Source organism: Hypomesus transpacificus, chromosome 17 (genome assembly GCF_021917145.1).
Source record: "Hypomesus transpacificus isolate Combined female chromosome 17, fHypTra1, whole genome shotgun sequence".
Classification (NCBI taxonomy): domain Eukaryota; kingdom Metazoa; phylum Chordata; class Actinopteri; order Osmeriformes; family Osmeridae; genus Hypomesus; species Hypomesus transpacificus.
Window position 1 is genome coordinate 15,505,738 of NC_061076.1, and position 20,011 is coordinate 15,525,748.

At 44.8% G+C, this 20,011-nt stretch overlaps 2 protein-coding genes across 2 annotated transcripts in view; one reads left to right on the forward strand and one right to left on the reverse strand.

The window, feature by feature from the left end:
• LOC124479237 (zinc finger protein 721-like) overlaps nucleotides 1-10,323 on the forward strand; it is a 39,521-nt gene extending 29,198 nt beyond the window's left edge. Inside the window, 2 exon segments of the mRNA XM_047037881.1 lie at nucleotides 605-1,497; nucleotides 7,235-10,323. Of these exon segments, the coding sequence (XP_046893837.1) occupies nucleotides 605-1,497; nucleotides 7,235-8,026 (1,685 nt within the window). The 3' untranslated portion in view covers nucleotides 8,027-10,323.
• Nucleotides 9,634-19,785, reverse strand: LOC124479259 (coronin-7-like). Its single transcript, XM_047037929.1, has 19 exons — nucleotides 19,703-19,785; nucleotides 17,942-17,999; nucleotides 17,563-17,708; nucleotides 17,372-17,467; nucleotides 16,786-16,923; nucleotides 16,428-16,566; nucleotides 14,859-15,034; nucleotides 14,614-14,722; nucleotides 14,236-14,322; nucleotides 13,843-13,985; nucleotides 13,578-13,682; nucleotides 13,110-13,195; nucleotides 12,812-12,953; nucleotides 12,629-12,718; nucleotides 12,072-12,188; nucleotides 11,819-11,954; nucleotides 11,553-11,644; nucleotides 11,362-11,448; nucleotides 9,634-11,283 (listed from the first exon to the last, which is right to left on the reverse strand). The coding sequence occupies exons 1-19, from the start codon at nucleotides 19,763-19,765 to the stop codon at nucleotides 11,275-11,277; spliced, it is 2,019 nt and encodes a 672-aa protein (XP_046893885.1). The 5' UTR covers nucleotides 19,766-19,785; the 3' UTR covers nucleotides 9,634-11,274.
• Nucleotides 19,786-20,011: the final 226 nt, after the last annotated feature.

Sequence of the window (20,011 nt, forward strand, 5' to 3'; positions counted from 1 at the left end):
TTTATTGGAACATTTCATGTGAATAATCTTGGACCAACAGATAAATATGCAGGATAAAAATGATTATGAATTAATGAAGATAATAGAATACATGGAATACACACACAGACTGATATGTCTCTGTGGTTTTATTTACTCTGTAAAATGAACATGTCTCTTTTTTACCATTTCTAATCATATAGCCTATAATTTTGAAGAAAACCAAATTACTATGAAGAGGAGTTGTATGCCAAAGAAGTTTTGTCACAGTGTTTTGTGTTTCTCCATTAAAAATAAACCTGAGAAAACTTCCACCTCTCACCAAATGATCAACAATACATATGCAAAGTGGCCCATTATGACAGACAAAATATGTCATTTATATGTGAAAGCTGCAGATCCCCTACTGGCCAATCATACTTGATCATGGGCGGAGACTAGACAGAGAAGACTCCTTAAGGCTCCAGAAAGAATAAAGACACTCAACCAGAGAAACTACAGACACTCAACAACAGAGACTACAGAGAGAGACTCAACCAGAAACAGCAGAAACAAGCTTCCAGAGACTAGATACAGGATCCAGAGAGACCAGACAGAGAACAAAGCGAGAGCTGAGTTATGGAAACACATCACTGTGACACATGTGGGAAGAGCCTTTCCTCATCCAGTAGCCTCAAGAACCACATGAGGATCCACACTGGAGAGAAGCCCTACAGCTGTGATCTCTGTGGTAAAACTTTTAAACAGACTGGGCAATTAACAGCTCACCGCAGAGTCCACACTGGAGAGAAGCCCTACATCTGTGACCTCTGTGGTAAAACCTTTAGCCAGGCTCACCATTTCACAATTCACCGCAGAATTCACACTGGGGAGAAGCCCTACAGCTGTGACCTCTGTGGTAAAACCTTTAGACAGGCTGGGGATTTAACAGTTCACAGCAGGATCCACACTGGAGAGAAGCCCTACAGCTGTGACCTTTGTGGTAAGACCTTTAGCCATGCTCACAATTTCACAGTTCACCGCAGAATTCACACTGGGGAAAAGCCCTACAGCTGTGACCTCTGTGGTAAAACCTTTATCCAAGCTGGCAGTCTCAGAGTTCATAGCAGAGTCCACACTGGAGAGAAGCCCTACAGCTGTGACCTCTGTGGTAAAACCTTTAGCCATGCTAGCAATTACACCGTCCACAGCAGAATCCACACCTGAGAGAAGCCCTACAGCTGTGACCTCTGTGGTAAAACCTTTAGTCAGGCTAAAGGTTTCACAGTTCACCGCAGAATTCACACTGGGGAAAAGCCCTACAATTGTGACCTCTGTGATAAAACCTTTAGCCATGCTAACAGTTTCATATCTCACTGCAGAATCCACACTGGAGAGAAGCCCTACAGCTGTGACCTCTGTGGTAAAACCTTTAGCCGGCCTCACCATTTCACAGTTCACCGCAGAATTCACACTGGGGAGAAGCCCTACAGCTGTGACCTCTGTGGCAAAACCTTTAGCCGGCCTCACCATATCACAGTTCACCGCAGAATCCACACTGGAGAACAGCCCTACAGCTGTGACCATTGTGGTAAAACCTTTAGCCAGGTTGGCAATCTCAGAGCTCGCAGCAGGATCCACACAGAAGAGAAGCACTAAGCAGCCCACACTGACTATTTATGTCCAACAAATGACCTATTGAAGACTTTTTCGCCTATGCTTTGGAAAGACCTGTCTGAGGACATTACATTATATTTAATTCACTGTATGTCACGCTAAATACATCAGGTAGTTCACATAGAAAGTACAGCATAAGATCAATAACTAGAACAAACAAGACAGAGAAGAATTATACCTTATTTTTTATTGTTGTTACTTTACTATAGTGTTTATAGTTTCATGATCATGTTTTATTGGTTATATAATTAAAGTCTTCATTTTGACACCATACTTTGAGTCAAGTTCCTATTCCTCTATGGATACAATGTTGTACAATGTAATATCATTTTATGTTAAGTTTAGCAAGTGTTGAGATACACAACTCATTAATGATTTTCTGTTTTAGAGAGAATCATTGTGTCCCAGCAGAATTCTGTAAGCTCTGCCCTTGCCTGAGACTGCAAACAATACAAGTGTTTTACTGAAATTGGGGTTTAGCCCATTTGTTCGTACCGAAATCACAACACTCTTAGCACAAAGACAGCGTATACCCTACCCCTAGCCACTATAGTCCTGCCAGGAAAATGTGCTATTGAGGATCTGTATTGTTTTTGACCTGGGTACGAATTACGGGGTTAACCCCCCCAAAAAAATAAGTAAAAACAACTGGTAGGAGGATCAATAAACGCTTTGGAGAAGAAGTTGACCCCCCGATTGGCATTGTATAATTCACACTGTGTTTTTGACCCTTCACCATGTAAACTAACAATCTAAATTGGTGTGTGAGTGTTGCCTATGAATATAATTCACAGCACTGAGTTGTCAGTGCATATAGGCCTACATGAGCATCTGTTGCATAAACACACATTAAGTCGCGGAACGATCACAATGTGTGTAGCATCACACCAAAAACGAAAGTCTGTGGCTGCCTTGATTTACCACCGAGTGGTGAAGCACAGGCTACTGCTGCTGTCTAGTGGTAAACTAGGGTAATGCATGCAACCACACCAATTTAACATGTTTTAGAAGAGGTGTTTTGTGTTGGCCTCAGAGGCATGTATACCAGAACATGACATTGTCATGTTATCTTTCTTAATGTTGAATTTACATTCACACAGAGAAGCCTGACTTCTGAAGGGTATGACTTTACCTTCGTTCATCCAGCTTCATAGACCAGAACCCAGTGACATGTTTTTTTTTCTTTTTCTTCTTCTATTGAGTAAGTATCTGAGGATGGGCAGTATTTTTGCCCTTAGAATCGTCCTAACTTTCCCCCCCTATACCGCGCCCCTGCCCGTTGGTAACTGGGAAAGGAGCCAAAGTTGTCTTCCCCCATCTGGCTTGCATAGTTTGATGGGAGTACCAATATTGCAAGATACGTATTAGGTATGGGGGGATCCCTCGCTCTTGTAATTTCATAAACAGTTTACCATGATTAACACGGTCAAAAGCTTTGGATCCATCAAGGAAACAAAAATAATTGTTGAACCAAGGCTATTATACTTAAAAACAAGTTCTTTCAAAGCATATATACACAAATCTGTGCCACGTTTCTTTTTAAAACCAAATTGATTGTTAGTGTTTTTTTTATGTTGTTGTAGCCTATCAAATATAATTTGTTGTAACACTTTAGACAATATACTTGCTAGAGCGATTGGTCTGTAGTTTTCTAGGCTCGATACCTTACAGGTTTTTTCCTTAATAACTGGCACTAATAGTACAGGTAACATAGAATCAGGCAATATGCCATGCGCTAATAATCCAGAGAAACATATAGCAAGTAACACTGAGATTCTATGGCTTGCACAGGTGTTCAGCTGTTATTTTGTCCACATGCTTTGTTCACTGACAATTTCTCAATAGCATGACACACTTCATCAGGTATAATGACCACGCCATCATTATTAATGACATCACCAACCTGATATTCAGCACTCTTAACACAGTTAAAAATCTCTCCAAAATGTTCCCCCCACAGCTCAGCAATATTTTCATCCCCAGAGATCCCATCAATGCTGGATGGCAAAGGCTGTTATTGATCATTTTCACCTCCTTCCAGAATTCATACAAATCATTCTGCTGGAACTTTCTGGCCCATAGAATTAGCCCTCATCATCTGCTCATTCCTTTTGATAAAGCGTACAGCATATTTAAACCTGGCATTTGCCTTTATCGTCTGTTCAAACTCTGGGCCATACCTAGCTTTTCCAGATGAAACCCAGCTCCAAAAAGCTTCCTTAGCCTGCACATGAAGTTCAGACACACATTCGTTCCATCCTGGTCTAATCTTACACTTTCATTTCTCTTGGATGAATCATTTACTGTCATTTCTCTTGGATGAATCATTTACTGTCATTAATTAAACAGTTCACAATTTTGTCATACATAGTAACTATATCACTACGATGTTTGTGCGTCTTACAATTGAAGTTGCCACACATAATAGCTTCAAGTGGTATATCAATATTACTCAGACTATTATCACTCAGTGCGTTGTACTTCCATTGATCATATTCTGTGAGCTTTGCCCAGTCCACTCTTCAATTCAGCTCATTAGTATCACCATTATCATAGCTGGTCAGCTAAGGTAGACTGTCAATATGTATTATCATAGAGACAGGTATGTGATCTGCTGTGAATAGACCATGCAGATGTATTATCATAGAGACAGGTATGTGATCTGCTGTGACTAGACCATACAGATGTATTATCATAGAGACAGGTATGTGATCTGCTGTGAATAGACCATGCAGATGTATTATCATAGAGACAGGTATGTGATCTGCTGTGAATAGACCATACATATGTATTATCATAGAGACAGGTATGTGATCTGCTGTGGATAGACCATACAGATGTATTAGCAGCCTATCAGATCGTCTCTTCCAATTTTAGCCAATCACCGGAGAATGTCTAATATGGGTAGACGGGCTCTGCGTTAGCCTAGGAAACACGGAAAATGACTAAACATGAATCCTGCCATTCTCAACAATATTTAATCAGGTATGATCATCGGTTTAATAAGATTAACAAGCAATATTTCACCTACATTCTACCAGACGACATTGCTCATGATCTGAAGGAGACGATGTCCGTCATTATGGCAGGTTGTTGAAGTCCACATAGACACGTTAATGTCATTGGCTAAAAATGGAAGAGACGATCTGATAGGCTGCTGAGGATATCTTTGAGAAAAAATGCATTTGTGGATCAAAGCGCGTCAGGAAAGTTCCAAAAATCCACACGAACGAATGCAAGGATTCACACCAACGAATGCAGGGATTTGTAACTTGTGTTTGTCAGGTTGCAAACGAATGTAATAGGGTCATTTATTTGTGAATCGCGTTACAATTGTGAATCACGAAATACATTTGTGAATCGTGTTACGTTTGTTTGAATCGTGTTACGTTTGTTTGTTTGAATCGTGTTATGTTTGTATGAATCGTGTTACGTTTGTTTGGATCGTGTTAAATTTGTTTGAATCGTGTTGCGTTTGTTTGTTTGAATTATGAAACTAATCTAACTCCATACTTTGTCGGCACAACGGATCTAGCTAGCAAAACAAACTCAACTGCCCAGCCGCCACTGCTCCTGCATTTCAGATAAATTGCGATTTGCACGATTGTATATATCTGAATGCCATGGAAACGCTCAAATCAATGAAAATCGATTTAAAGAGCCGAAGTTACACAAACTCTGTTCATTTGGGAACGTCATTTCCTGATAAAGAGTCGGAAGTTACACGAACGCTCTTCATTCGAGCACGTCATTTCCTGATTTTCTATCCGGTGTTGTCCCAAAAACCAGGACCACGTTATACCTCACCCTATGCATTCACCAGATGCTTGAGGGCATGTGTTTTTCAAGGTATGTAGATCTATTTTAGCTCTACTTTACTTTAGTAAAGTTTTTACTTTTACCGCTCTCGTGGGCATCATCATAAAATACTACTCGTTACTCCCGAGTCATATGATTCGTTCAAAATGAACTAATCGTTCACTAACGTCACTAGTAGGCTTGTTTCGAAAGGTCGATACCGCTTCGTGAACACGGCTTCGAGCGTAACATCAGTTAAGTGTCCCTACGTCTGAACGTTTATTTTGAGACCTAATGTATCTAAAGATCAAACCTCTGTTCTAACAACAGATATGAAGGTAGGCTACTGTAAGTGCTAGCATTATATGCGTTGCTTTTGACGTTGTATCAAAAACTCCGCTTCGGAGTTGTATCAAAAAACTCCGCTTCGCGTCATGCCTAACAACTCCCCTTACCTGTTCTAAAATCAGCGTAAACCACGGTCTCTTGGGGCTTATTGCTTAATTCTAAAACGGGTTGTTCCCATCCTTGAATGTGATTGGCTATATCGCATTCCATGCCGTTGTAAAATCCAGCATAACCTCACAGGTTGTCATCATAACATTCTTTAACATTCCATATTACTGCGCATCGACTATTTCAAATTGAAAAAGACGGCAAAGATTTTAGTCATTTAAGTCATCTTTTTCTATGGCTCTGAGATGTCCATCTGGCTGTTGCGTGGCAACGATTTATGTAGGAACTATAGACAAGTTTACGCGCCGAAACTAGGGGACCGCCATAACTCTACAAAAATGCACTTTATTTCTGCCGGAAGTGGTTTGCACAGCGTCTGCCAGTGTAAACACAGCGATGTTGATGCTAGCTTGGGATCACGGTTCTACTACTTTGACATACTTGTCGTTCGACATTTACTACTGGATTTGTTGCCAACGTCGTCGCCATACTTTAAAGTACATTTTGGAGTAGATTTATAGTTGTAAAGCTTTTGCCAGTCCATCATTTTGGAGCTTTTAACATGGAGCAAAGGCAATGTCAAAAGATGACTTTAGTCGGTGATTCATTAGAACATTTGTTGTCTAGCTCTTCAATCTCTCAGCAAAATGTAGGCTAATTATTTGGATAAAGGATGCCACAGGTATCAGACAAGTTGTTCAATAAATTCGTAGCCCGACATTAAAAACGTTTATAGTCGGTTGACTGATTGCGTTGTTGTACACAGTCAAAGTAATAAACACACAGGGACATCATGAACATTCAATGGTCTTGCCATTGAGTTTACCCGCCACCACACAAAATCACCCGCATTTGGCTGGTGGCGGGTGCTAATTTCCATCCCTGCTACCTACCAGCGCACACTCTGCCCCTCCACTCAATGCTTGTTACTTTAATTTTGTGGGAGTTGCTTTAAGGGGAGGAGTTGAAAGATTTTGGTTGGAATCGTATAAAAAAGAAGCTAAAATGGCTAGCGTCGCGCTACTTGCCTACCCTGCTATTAACTTGGAACTGTTTCTTCCAGATCCCCTACTGGCCAATCATACTTGATCATGGGCAGAGACTAGACAGAGAAGACACCTTAAGGCTCCAGAGAGACTACAGAGACTCAACCAAAGAGACTACAGAGAGAGACTCAACTGGAAACGGCAGTAACCAGACAACGGCAACCAGAGAGAAACAAGCTTCCAGAGACTAGATACAGGATTCAGTGAGACCAGACAGAGAATAAAGAGAGAGCTGAGTCATGGAGACACATCACTGTGATACATGTGGAAAGAGCCTTTCCTCATCCAGTAACCTCAAGATGCACATGAGGATCCACACTGGAGAGAAGCCTTACATCTGTGACCTCTGTGGTAAAACCTTTAGCTGTGCAAGCCAATTCACAGTTCACAGCAGAATCCACACTGGAGAGAAGCCCTACAGCTGTGACCTCTGTGGTAAAACCTTTAGCCAGGCTGGCAATCTCCGACATCATCGCAGAATCCACACTGGAGAGAAGCCCTACAGCTGTGAGCTCTGTGGTAAAACCTTTAGCAATCCTACCAGTTTCACAGTTCACCGCAGGATCCACACTGGAGTGAAGCCCTACAGCTGTGACCTCTGTGGTAAAACATTTAGACAGACTGGGGAATTAACACTTCACCGCAGGAGCCACTCTGGGGAAAAGCCCTACATCTGTGACCTCTGTGGTAAAACCTTTAAACGGTCTGGGGAATTAACAGTTCACCGCAGGACCCACACTGGAGAGAAGCCCTACAGCTGTGACCTCTGTGGTAAAACCTTTAAAAAGACTGGGGAATTAACAGTTCACCGCAGGACCCACACTGGGGAAACGCCCTACATCTGTGAAGTCTGTAGTAAAACCTTTAGCAATGCTAGCAGTTTCTCAGTTCACCGCAGGATCCACACTGGAGTGAAGCCCTACAGCTGTGACCTCTGTGGTAAAACATTTAGACAGACTGGGTCATTAACAGGTCACCTCAGGACCCACACTGGGGAAAAGCCCTACAGCTGTGACCTCTGTGGTAAAACCTTTAGAAAGACTGGGCATTTAAGAGCTCACGGCAGGACCCACACAAAAGAGAAGATCTGAACAGCTCACATTGACTATTTATGTCCAACAAATGACTTACTGAAGAGAAGGGGGGGGGGGGGGGTTGACGTTGTGTCATATCAGAAGGGGGGGTATCTGAAATAAGTAACCATAACAACAGTGACTGAGTCAAAGCCTCCATTTACAATTTTGAAAGATTTTAACAAGCTAACTTGTATTTACAACAATGAGTGACTTCAATATTTTTTTTTTTACCTATTTGAAAAATGTTTCTTTTCTGAATGTGGTGTGTCAGTGTCACATAACCGCTCATCTCACATCCCATTCGCTATTCACCTCGCTAGTCAATCTACTTCAGACGGGCTGCGGCTAGCAGCAACTCTACACATGGCCGATTATTTTCTTCTTAAAAATCTTGATTTTATTTGGGGACAATGACATGGCTCGATAGTTGGCTAGTCTTGTTGTTAAACATATTGTCAAATTATAATCACTGTTTGGAGAATATGTCATCTTTGATGAGGTCATCTCACATCCATTTGCTATTCAACTCGCTCCACAGGCTGCGGCCATACTGTAGCCTAGTGCTAGTAGGCCTATATGGCCGATATTGTTCGTGAAAATCTTGATATTGATTTTGGGACAGTGACATGGCTGGTTAGCTAGCAAACCACTCTAAGACACATATGGAACAACATCCTTGACTGACAGCTGACAGAGATGGACAATCGTTTCCAAAAGGGAACAGTATGGAATAATGAGGGCAGCAGCAACCTTTCTCCCACAGTCTAAGACTTTTGCAGAGAAGGATTCTCTGCGGGCCCTGTGTGATCATTTTCATATATTGGTTGGGGATGCTGAACTAACAGTATTCATTGATCGACTGCGTCGGAAAGTAGCCAAAGGCTAAGAATTTCCATCACTGATGGAAGTATTGGACATTTGTGCTCCTGACATATTTCCAAATCTCAGCAAACTACTTCGAGTCATCATCACCCTTCCAATGTCTTCTTGCAGTGTTGAGAGACTGTTCTCCACTGCAGGTAGGATATAAACAGACCTCATAACATCCATGAATACTACCCGCCTCAACAACCTGTGCCTTTTGCCCTTTGAAAAAGAACTCTGTGACTCTTTAATGCTGAAGGCTTGCTGATATAGCTCTGTCTTACTAGAACGGCGTATGTATGCATCGTTGCTAACGTGTAAAACGCGTGAGTGACAATAGGTCCGTTCGACTTCATGCGTCATTAGTCTGTGTGGGAAACACTGGATGAGTTCTGCCACCTCCTCATAAAAGGAATAAATATTTTGAATGTTCCTTTTAATCTGCGATGATAATGTGTTTCATTTATGTATAGGCAAAATACATTAAATGATGGAGAATAAAACATTGGGGTCTTTGGTCAAATTGAAAATAAAGTTAAATGACCCGTGGCAGTTGTTTGTTGCTTGAATTCTGCAATCTCTGCCCTTGCCTGAGACGGCAAACAATACAGGTGTTGTACCGAAATCGGTGACCCATCGAAAACAGATTAGCAAAACTGGCAAGCAACAACAAAGAATGACAAATGACAACAAGGTTCAAAACGTGTTTTTATTGCAAGGCAACATGAAAAATTCCTCAAAAACATGATTCCACCAAACCAAGAGAAAACAATTTTATTATCCACTGTATAAAATGTTGTGCTTTTACACACGGAAGGTATGTCATTAATATCCCAAAGGAGATTACAGGCACAAACACGTTACACAAGCATAGCAAGGACACCGAACAGTCAACACATGAATGTGTTTAACTCTTCAAGTACATCATAATGTGCACCCCTATCATGCATGGTTGGTATATTAACCAGGGACTTCCAGTCTCTGGAAACTGTAAACACAATTGGTTTAAGCCTGGGTAAGATATTGCCTTGTGCTGTAGCCCTGATTTTAACTAAGTTTTCATGGCTGTATGATTGTATTGTAAAGTATTAATACTGTATGTTGCAACATAAGTCAACATAAGGATTGCTTTATGTGATATAAAACAAGTGAAAAGATGTTTCCATTAGTACGGAATGCCCATATGGCTGGAAAGTTATGTGGTGAGCTGGATTCCAGTTTAACAGCATAAAAATAAACTAAAAGAGATACATCCACCATATTAAACACCAGAACATGTAAGACTTCAATACAGAGAAGGTTAGACATCCATTACATGACTCTTACCCAGTGGAAAATATATTTTTATGGCCCATAGAGATGATTTTTTTTGCACCAATCTCCCAAAAACTCAACACATGGAATGGCCCCAGACAGCCACCGTACTCAGTCACAATTCGCAAGAAAAAGATTTATTGAAAAACCTGAAGCTTATTTAAAAACTGTTTGCCAAGTCTGTTATTACTGTGAACTTGTTGACCTTGCTTGGAAGTTCTTGGTATGTATAAACAGTCTATTTGCAGGTGTGTGTGTGTGTTTACAGCAGGGCCGTTGGTTTCAAACCAAAGGCTCATCTGCCCTCCGCGCTTTCATTAAGAAAATGAGTGTCCTCAGTTAAACAAAGCTGCCCCCCCACATGTGAAACCTAGGCCCCTGGTTTACAGATACAGTTCTGTTAAGCGATGGAAGGCTACAGGATCTGTGTGTGTGTACTGTGTGCATAGGCGACAAACCGGAAGAGCAGAGAGTGTACTGAAGAAGAGCATGCTGTTCATTTACAACAAGATTACAAGAACAGTGTACAGCCATTGTCAAACACAGATCCGGAGCATCCTAACATCAATGGAAGGGCTGCATTAAAACAAGCTGGTCATTAAACAGGCACAAATGTGGATGAAGCACCTGTTGCATGCAGAAACAGCTATGGCTCCATCTACAAGCAACTGTGAGAGTAAGAAAATAAGGACCATATTGGTGTTGTTATCCGACGTAAGAAGGGAAATGTTAGCCATCAGAACAAGGATGCTATTTACAGTATGGTGGAGAAACTACAGGTTCTAAACGCACAGTATTTGTGTGGGAGGTATGAGTTGGTAGTCTTAAGAATGGCATGGTTACAGGGTAGTCTTAAGAATGGCATGGTTACAGGGTAGTCTTAAGAATGGCATGGTTACAGGGTAGTCTTAAGAATGGCATGGTTACAGGGTAGTCTTAAGAATGGCATGGTTACAGGGTAGAGGATGGCACGGTTACAGGGTAGTCTGGAAAGTTGATCGTCTGGCACAGCTGTAGGTTGGCACGCAAGAATGGCATCCAGGTAGATACTGGCACCCTGATTGGTCCACAAGGCAACAGACACACTAGTCATCCTACGAAGGAGGAAAGAAGATTAGGAAAAGAAGTGTGCGCTACTAAATAAGTCTTAATCAAGCGGCGGCATCACTTACCCACTCGTCATCTTCCACACCCTGGAAGGACTCCTGTGGAAGAGGGTCGTCCATGTTCCCCAGCTTCGCCACCATGGCGCTCAGCAACTGGAACACACACACACACACAGAGAGAGAAGAAAATAAAAAAGGTCACCAAAATGCTTTAACCAATCATAAAGAACATGCAGACTCAGGGTAGATGAACGCACCTCATCTTTCTTCTGCTCATCAGTCTTCTCCTCCAGGTAGACAGAAGAGGGCAGGTACTTCCTCACTGGGGCCTCCTTGGGAGCCTCGCTCACTGACACACACACACACACACACCAGCGTCATAAAACATGGGAAGGTTCACTAGCGGGGCTAAATTATAGATACTGTTTATGAAATATGTTTGTGATATCTTCCATAAATTAGTGTTACGTTTCCTCTGTGTGTGTGTACCTGGGGTCATGTGTGTGTTTGAGTGTGTGTGTACCTAGGGTCATGTCCTTGGGTCTCAGGCTGATGCTCCGGTGCTGGCCGTCGGCTCCAGAGAGCCAGGCGGAGGCAGTCAGGGCCGAGTCCCACCACACGGCCGTGTCAGGGTACACGTCATCCTGGAAGAACTCTTTCTGCAGGGGGAGGAGGGGTACACACAGAGAGACGTCAGCTGAAAAAAAGCCATTCCGCAAGCCTCTATCAAGCTGCTGGTCTCCACATGCGCACCAGGGGGCGCCAGACAGACTCACCCTGACTCGGGGGACCCTGAAGGCCACAGGCTCTATGGTGGTCTTGCTGAGCATCAGACCGCGGGCCACCTCCACTTCACGGACGTCACACTCCGTCTTGGGCAGGAAGGCCAAGCCCTGCGCACAGGAAACATTCATCTTCCTCCACTTCCTGTTTGAGGGGTGTCACTGATCTCGTGTGACATTGGTATTTTTTATTTATTTTTTTTCTCTTTACTACTACTTTACTAAAATAGATTTCCCTGCATCACAGACAGGGTGAAGATCAGTGATTTTATTTAAAGGAAGGCAAATAAGTCATCAGTCATTTCACCAAACAGGGCACTTATTGGGTGCTGATGGACAGTGATGGATAGACAGTGACGGATAGAGAGTGATGGATGGAAAGCGAGATGCATAGTTGGCGAAGCTATTCTTGCCCTGCGTCTCGTACCACTGACCACAGCAATACTGCTCAAACCGTACAGTTCTAGTGCTTGATTATCTGCCAACACAGTGTGCACTGCCTGTACATTTTGGATGCTAAATGAGCCCGTGTAGGTGATGTGAGCTGGTACCTTGTGGGGCTCTGGAGAGTTGTAGCTGCTGCACTGGAGGAAATGGGGCGCCTCCGGCAGGATCTCAAAGATGTAGACACGCGTGTCACCCTGGGAGAGAGAGAGAGAGATCAGTCTTCTGTCACTCGCAATACACCCGTGTCGAGATTAGTTGAGACCCTCCCTCCCCTCACCCCTTCCCACCTTGGCCGTGAGGACAGCGAGGCTGGTGTCCGGGTCGTAGAAGGGGATGAGGGTGGAGGGCGACATGTCGGCGGGGGCGCTGGCGACGGCCCCGGAGGACAGGGCGTCGGCGGAGAACAGGTAGAGCAGCCGCTCGCTGCGACTGCGGGGAGACGAGACACACGCACGACACACGCACACGTTTGAATCCCCGCGAGCATGACGTGGGTCACGCCGCATAAAACACGGCACGTTCTCAGTGCGTCTTGGACGTTTGGGGGACGAGTGAACACAAGACAAAAGGTGCATCGTCCTTCACCTGTCGAACCCGGACACCAGCAGGTATTTGCCATCACACACCCACACCACACGAGCCCCCCTGTGCCCCTCTGGACCAGTGCCCTCCTGAAGGGGGGGGGGGGGGGGGGGGGACAGAGAGAGAGACAGAGTGAATGTGTGTGTACAAGATAGTAATGTACCAAGAAGCTATAAACTATTACAACAACATTTGTCCTGGCATTCTAACTAGTGCAGTAGTATGGGTACTGAGCCAGAGTGTCATTCTAACTAGTGCAGAAGTATGGGTACTGAGCCAGTCTCATTCTAACTAGTGCAGAAGTATGGGTACTGAGCCAGAGTGTCATTCTAACTAGTGCAGAAGTATGGGTACTGAGCCAGTCTCATTCTAACTGGTGCAGTAGTATGGGTACTGAGCCAGAGTCTCATTCTAACTAGTGCAGAAGTATGGGTACTGAGCCAGTGTCTCCACCGGGGTCGTCCGGGTCACCTGTATGGGCTCAGCAGAGCGGCGAGGGTCGTAGATGCGGACTTTGCCGTCCTTACACACAGTGGCCAGAAGCTTCCCATCTGGGCTCCATGCTATGCCAAATATCTACACACACACACACACACAGGGGAGGGAGAGGTCATGGTCTGCCCCATGTTGTCATACACAATGTCAGGCGAATGCACATCTGTACATGAACAATGCACTTTCCATAACTCCTCCCCTTTCTCCCTGAGGCCCTCTCCTCCCCTTCCACCCCAGTCACCTGATCCTCGTGTCCGAGGAGCCGTTTGACCTCGTTCCCGGACTCCAGGTCCCAGAGGCGCACAGTCAGGTCGTAGGACGAGGACGCCAGCAAGCCTGACGCCAGGGGGTGGAACTTGACGGAGTAGATCTTCTCTGTGTGGCCTGGGATTGGACGACACAGATGTCACTCAAATCTGACTAGTTTATTGAAAAAAACATTAGGCAAATGGAAATTCAGAAACATACATCCTCCATTCAATAGTCATGATATTGTCTCCTACGGGATGAATAAAGTACATTTTATTTCACAGTGTATGAATATGGTTAGTCAAATTGACAACTACTGAACCAGAGAAGGCTGGGTCTGGCCCAGGACTCTGGAGCCCAGGGTCCCTGCTGGGGCCTGTCTTACCCTGCAGGATGCACTCTGGCTCGGTTAGGGTCTCAGTCAGACCCCCCTCTGGTACCTGCCACACACGGATCTTGGCATCCTCACCAGCTGTCACACACACAGAGAAAGACATTCAAGTATGGGTGTCAGATGGCTGAGCGGTTAGGGAGTCGGGCTATTAATCAGAAGGTTACTGGATCGATTCCTGGCTGTGCCAAATGACGTGTCCTTGGGCAAGGCACTTCACCCTACTTGCCTCGGGGAGAATGTCCCTGAATTTAGTGTAAGTCGCTCTGGATAAGAACGTCTGCTAAATGACTAAAATGTAAATGCAAGTCAGGTTGGTTGGTTTGGTGACGCGCGCAAAACAAACACACACACCCACACACAGTCTCTTACCCACAACCAGCCGGTGTGTGTTGAAGGGGTCCCAGCTGATGTCGGCCACGTTGACCGAGTTCTGGATGGTTGGCAAGGCAGTGTCTGGCAGCTTGCCAGGATGAGCCAGCTGGAGGAGGGGCGGGGAAATTACTTCAGGATAAATCTGCATTGCAACAACCACTATAATACATAATACTAACATATATGACAGTTCCTATGTATTTTTCTGTGTTTATTGACTAGTCAGGCGGTGGTGCCATTACCTCAAAGATTGCGATCTGGCCCCCTGAGATTGCGAGGGGAACCGCCACGCGCTGGCGGTTGACGCAGAAGCCGTCACACTCGCCAGGCGTGGTGAGGTTGAGGCCCTTCAGGTTGGTGAAGTGGGTGTCCCTGTGCATCACCGTCCCCTGGATGTGGCGAAACTTGGAGCTGGGTCCTGGGGAGGGATGGCATGTCGTTTACAACCGCTTCAAAATATGACCTCGACCAATTTCAGCGTTCCCCTTTAAAGCCTTCGGACTGTGAGAGTACTTGATTTACCTGTTGGCATGGGCGTATCTAGCCCTGGAGCCCCCTCAAACGTTTCATTAGCCCCCCAAAAATATTTTAATAATTAAATTTTAAAAACTTTTTTATTTATTTATTTGAATCTAAATGTGTTTATTTCTCTTCCTAAAACCCACTAGAGGACACTATATAAAAGGATGTTTGAAAAAAATATTCTGGGGGAACATACCCTCCTAGTTTTGCTGGGTCAAAGGAAAAGTTATAGGTGGGGTTAAAAGTGGGAACCTAGATTCGCCCCGCCTGTTGGTTTGCCGTTCTCAAGTTACGGACCATAGCCTAATTGCCAAATTGTGCTTCTCAAAAGCCACACTGAGTGCACTCCACCTTGCATTTGGTGAACATCGCTTACCAAATACAGACCGACACCACTAAGCCTAACTTTTAACCAAAAATATGTCTCGACAAGGCACGTTGTAAAAGCACTTTGCGTTTCTGCGATATTTTAGCGAGGAAAATCTAGCCGAATTCTAAACTCACCCGAACACAAGGATTCTCCTTCTTCGACATAGTTATTGGCCTCGGAAACAAGCGCGTCTGACGCATCGTTTGCGAGGTCGGGTTGAATAAAAGGCATAACTTCCATAAAGACATCATGCAGAAATATTCCGCTCTCGATCAGTTTATTGACCAGATCCTTGTGTTTCAGAAAAACGGCGACCCCGTCGTCCCAATCCGATGCAGAAACTATGTTCTCGCATCCTACTATTTCCCCCACGGCGAGGAGAAGTTCTTCCAAATCCACGGAGGGCTCAGGCACACACCTGAAGCCGTTCTCCGGGCTGAGCGAATCATCGTCGGATTCAGAGTCGGACGACATGCCCACTAAATTTAACGACGACAACGGAAAAACACTGTAAGCTAATTAAGATACTTTAGACAACTTTAAACAAAAAACGACGCCATTTAATAGACAGCGTGGAAGTTCTGATTAAAGTACAAACCAACGCCACCTGCCCCCTCTTACAAAACAAACTCCCGGAAAGTGGTACAGAAACGGATTGGAAGAAAATAGGTTTCAGGTGCGTTTACGGTCCACGCGCATGTCATTTTCACATCCACAACATCATCTGACCACAGTAGAAAAGAAGTAGCTATAAAAACAGACGGTAACCCGAGAGCCAAAATTCAATTCAAAATATAGACCCATGATCATACATATTAAAACATAAAAATAGAGTGTTTGCGTGTGTGTATGTGCGTCCGTGTGTGTGCGTGTGGCCGCGTCCGTGTGTGCGCGTGCATGTGTGTGTGTAGTAGCCTACCCAGCATGCTGTGGATGGTCTTGGTGCTCTGGCTGGGACTGGGGCTGGGCAGGAACCCAGAGGAGAGGCCGGAGGTGGAGGAGGGGGAGCGGGAGGGGGCGGTGCTGCTGGTGGGGGTACTCAGGGGGCTGCTGGAGGACTACACCCACACACACACATAAAATACACATTCACATGTACACACACATATACCCAAACAAACACACACACACAATACAATTTTAATTTGAACTCTTATTCCAAGAAGTCACTCACTGTATATAGGAAAACAATGATCAAAACAATGATCCGCAACCCGACGAACAGGAGAACGTGCTGTGTTAAAACAGTCCCCCCTGTCTCCCAGCCTGTCACTCACCTCTTTGCTCCTCCCACTAGGCAGCTCCTTCTTAGCAGGTGTCTGATTGGCTGGTGTCTGATTGGCAGGTGTCTGATTGGCTGGTGGCTGAGAGCTGGACTTGGAGCGCTGGTCTGGGTGGAGGGTCACTCGCTCCACCTGCACACACGTGATTGGACGTGTCACCAAGTTGAAGTGGTTCAACTCACCCCTCAGTATAAATACCGCCCACCCGCGCCATCAAAGAGCTAGCGTTAGCTTAGCTGGTTAAAGCGGTGTTTTCCAAAGGCGGTGGTGGTGTTTACGAGTCAGAGGACCCGAGTTCAAACCCCAGTATGGGCGAGACTGGGAGGAAAGGGATTCTGACGAGCGCTGTGGCTACACCTGTGGCATGCGCTTGAGAAGACAGAACAATGCAGGACAATGCAGGACCACTGAAGGACAATGCAGGACCACTGAAGGACAATGCAGGACCCCCTCCACTCTGAATATACATGCTACATCCTGTCCCATAAACGTTCATCCCACAATGCGGTGCAGGTGTGCGGTGCAGGTGTGCGGTACAGGTGTGCAGTGTGCAGGCTGTCTTGCTGGGGGGAGGCAGTACCAGTTTGTTGCCTCCTCTCCACCACTCTTCTGCTTCCATGGCGGCAGTGCGACCCAGAGTGTCTGGGTACAGGTCTGCATGGAACTCCTGCCCTGACTGAAACACACACACACAGTACATATGACTATTCATCTCCTTAAACGGCATCGGTTTGACTTCTGATTGGTGGGCCTGGGTCGGTCTCCGCCCACCTTGCGGGGGACGTGGTAGCTGATTGGTACGATGTAGCTGTCCGTCAACTGCAGGACGCGCACCACCTCGCAGGACATGACGTCCAACGCCAGTTTGGGTACCATGGCGATGCCGCGGGTGGGGGCGTCGGTCAGGCAGTGGCTCACTGAGGAACGAAGAAGAGATGGAGAGAGAGATGGAGAGAGATAGAGAGAGAGAGATGGAGAGTTTGAGGAAAGGAAAAGAATGATTAAGAGGAATATTTATGGAGGGATTAATAAGCAGGAGTATGGAGCGGAGGAATACCGTTTTCTTTAGAAAAACATTCCCTAAAATATCGAAATAGCTAAAACAAACATTTAGACACCTGAGCTAACACAGGAACGTCTACAGTTCTACCTTGAGACAGGAACGGTTCGCTGGCAGACACCTCGAAGCAGTCCACAACACTGTCTCCCTGCGAGGAGACAACGTAAACATCACAACAACAACAACATCATCATTATTAGGAATGTGAGCCTGAGATATCGCACTAACACTGCCCTGGCAAAACATGCACATTGATACATTCAGCTTTAATCTGAAGGGACGTAAGGTACAGGGCCGTAACTACCATTGAGGACACCGAGGTCGTGTCCTCGGTATTTTTTTTCGTATTTCTGTTTTTTTTTTGCTTAAATCGTGGTATATAAACTCTAAATAAAGTACACGTGAAACTGACTGCAGGACGATGATCTTGGTCTCCCACAAACCGTAACGTGATTTTATACTTGAAGAGCCGAGTAGCTCAAGAGTTTGGACATATGTGCTGCGCGTCATCAACAAAACGTACTGTCGTTATGGTAACCACCAAACACAAGTCGGACGCTGATGTTACCGCCATAGACATACCGCTACTGTTAGTGAATAGCCTATGTTAGTTACAGTCACTGGAAGAGGAGCGCAGCAAACTAAACATGTAAGTTAAGAGAAGTTTAAGTGGCAGATGACTGTGAGAAGAAAGATTCATTTTCATGTGGAAATATTGTATTGCAGCAGCGTACTACTCAGATAAGGAAACATCAAATCAAAGTTTGGTTAACTCCGTCAGTACCGGTTGTCAATCAATTTCCACCGGTTGAATCAACATTCATTTTGCGATTGATATGATATGTCATTGATGTGATTGATTGAAAATGAAATTCAGTGGCAATTGGGAAATATCAAACTGACTCGCTATCGCTCGGTCGATACGTTCCAGCCTCAGTTTGATATTTCCCGGCATGACCGAACGGTCGAGGTTAGTAAGTAGTTTTTTATATATGGCAATTTTAGATTCTTTTCATTTTGTAAACGAAAATAAATGGTACCTTTAGGCTAATTGTAGCTAGCTCTTAAGTCTTCTCACGGTGTGTTTCATGTGTTGCCAAGCAACTCATTACTTTTGATAGAAAGCGGACAACATGGCTCATCCTCACTTTCGATGACAAAGCTTTTCAGCATCATCTGGATAGTAAAACTCAGCAGCTGACTCGTCGATATCGCTCATTTTGAAGCTGACGTCAGAGGGCAATACGGATCCGTATTGACCAGCGAGGAGGGCAACACGCTGGGGTGACTACCCGTTATCCAATCAAAACGCTCGTACCGTCGTTGCCATATAATAATAATTTTAAAAAAATTGTCCCATAAAGGTCCTTCAAAAAGCCTCAGAATGCCCCATGTTTACCTCAAAATTTCAAAAGCTCCACACCGCCCCATATTAAAATGTCATAATGATGATGTTTTTGCTCCTTAAGACTCAATAAGAGAAAATGGCCATATTTAAATAGTGTAATTTAAAAAAATTCCGGGGGAGCATGCCCCCGAACCCGCCTAGAAGTTCTGACTCATGACCTCTGTATTTTTTGGGGCCTGCGTACGGCTCTGGTAAGGTACATGTATAGCAGTGTTGCAGAGCTATGGATGTACGGTACATGTATAGCAGTGTTGCAGAGCTATGGATGTACGGTACATGTATACCAGTGTTGCAGAGCTATGGATGTACGGTACATGTATAGCAGTGTTGCAGAGCTATGGATGTACGGTACATGTATAGCAGTGTTGCAGAGCTATGGATGTACGGTACATGTATAGCAGTGTTGCAGAGATATGGATAGACAGGGCAGCACAAGGCCTTACCTTAGCTGACACGATGAGCAGGCCAGAGTCAGCATCAAACAGAGGCATCAGGGTCCTGAGCATGAGGAGAGGGAGAGGGAGAGAGAGAGACAGAGAGAGAGAGAGAGAGAGAGAGAGAGAGAGAGAGAGAGAGAGAGAGAGAGAGGAGGGAAGAGAGAGAGGGAGAGAGAGAAAGAGGGAGAGAGAGAGTATAGGTTAGGAATTGAACCCAGTTCCAAACTGACGTAATGGCCCAGGGGGTGGAATTCTGAAGTTCCTATCAATGACCACCAGGTGGGGTAGTGGTGCCACTGAAAGCAAAAACACTTC

What these genes read in the sequence shown, in the direction of transcription:
- LOC124479259 (XM_047037929.1), bottom strand. Translation starts at nt 19,765, where the DNA reads ATGCTCAGGACCCTGATGCCTCTGTTTGATGCTGACTCTGGCCTGCTC. An exon ending in TGCTCATCGTGTCAGCTAAG is followed by an intron (nt 18,000 to 19,702) that starts GTAAGGCCTTGT and finishes GTCTCCTCGCAG; the next exon opens with GGAGACAGTGTTGTGGACTG. An exon ending in TCGCTGTCCTCACGGCCAAG is followed by an intron (nt 12,719 to 12,811) that starts GTGGGAAGGGGT and finishes TCTCTCTCCCAG; the next exon opens with GGTGACACGCGTGTCTACAT.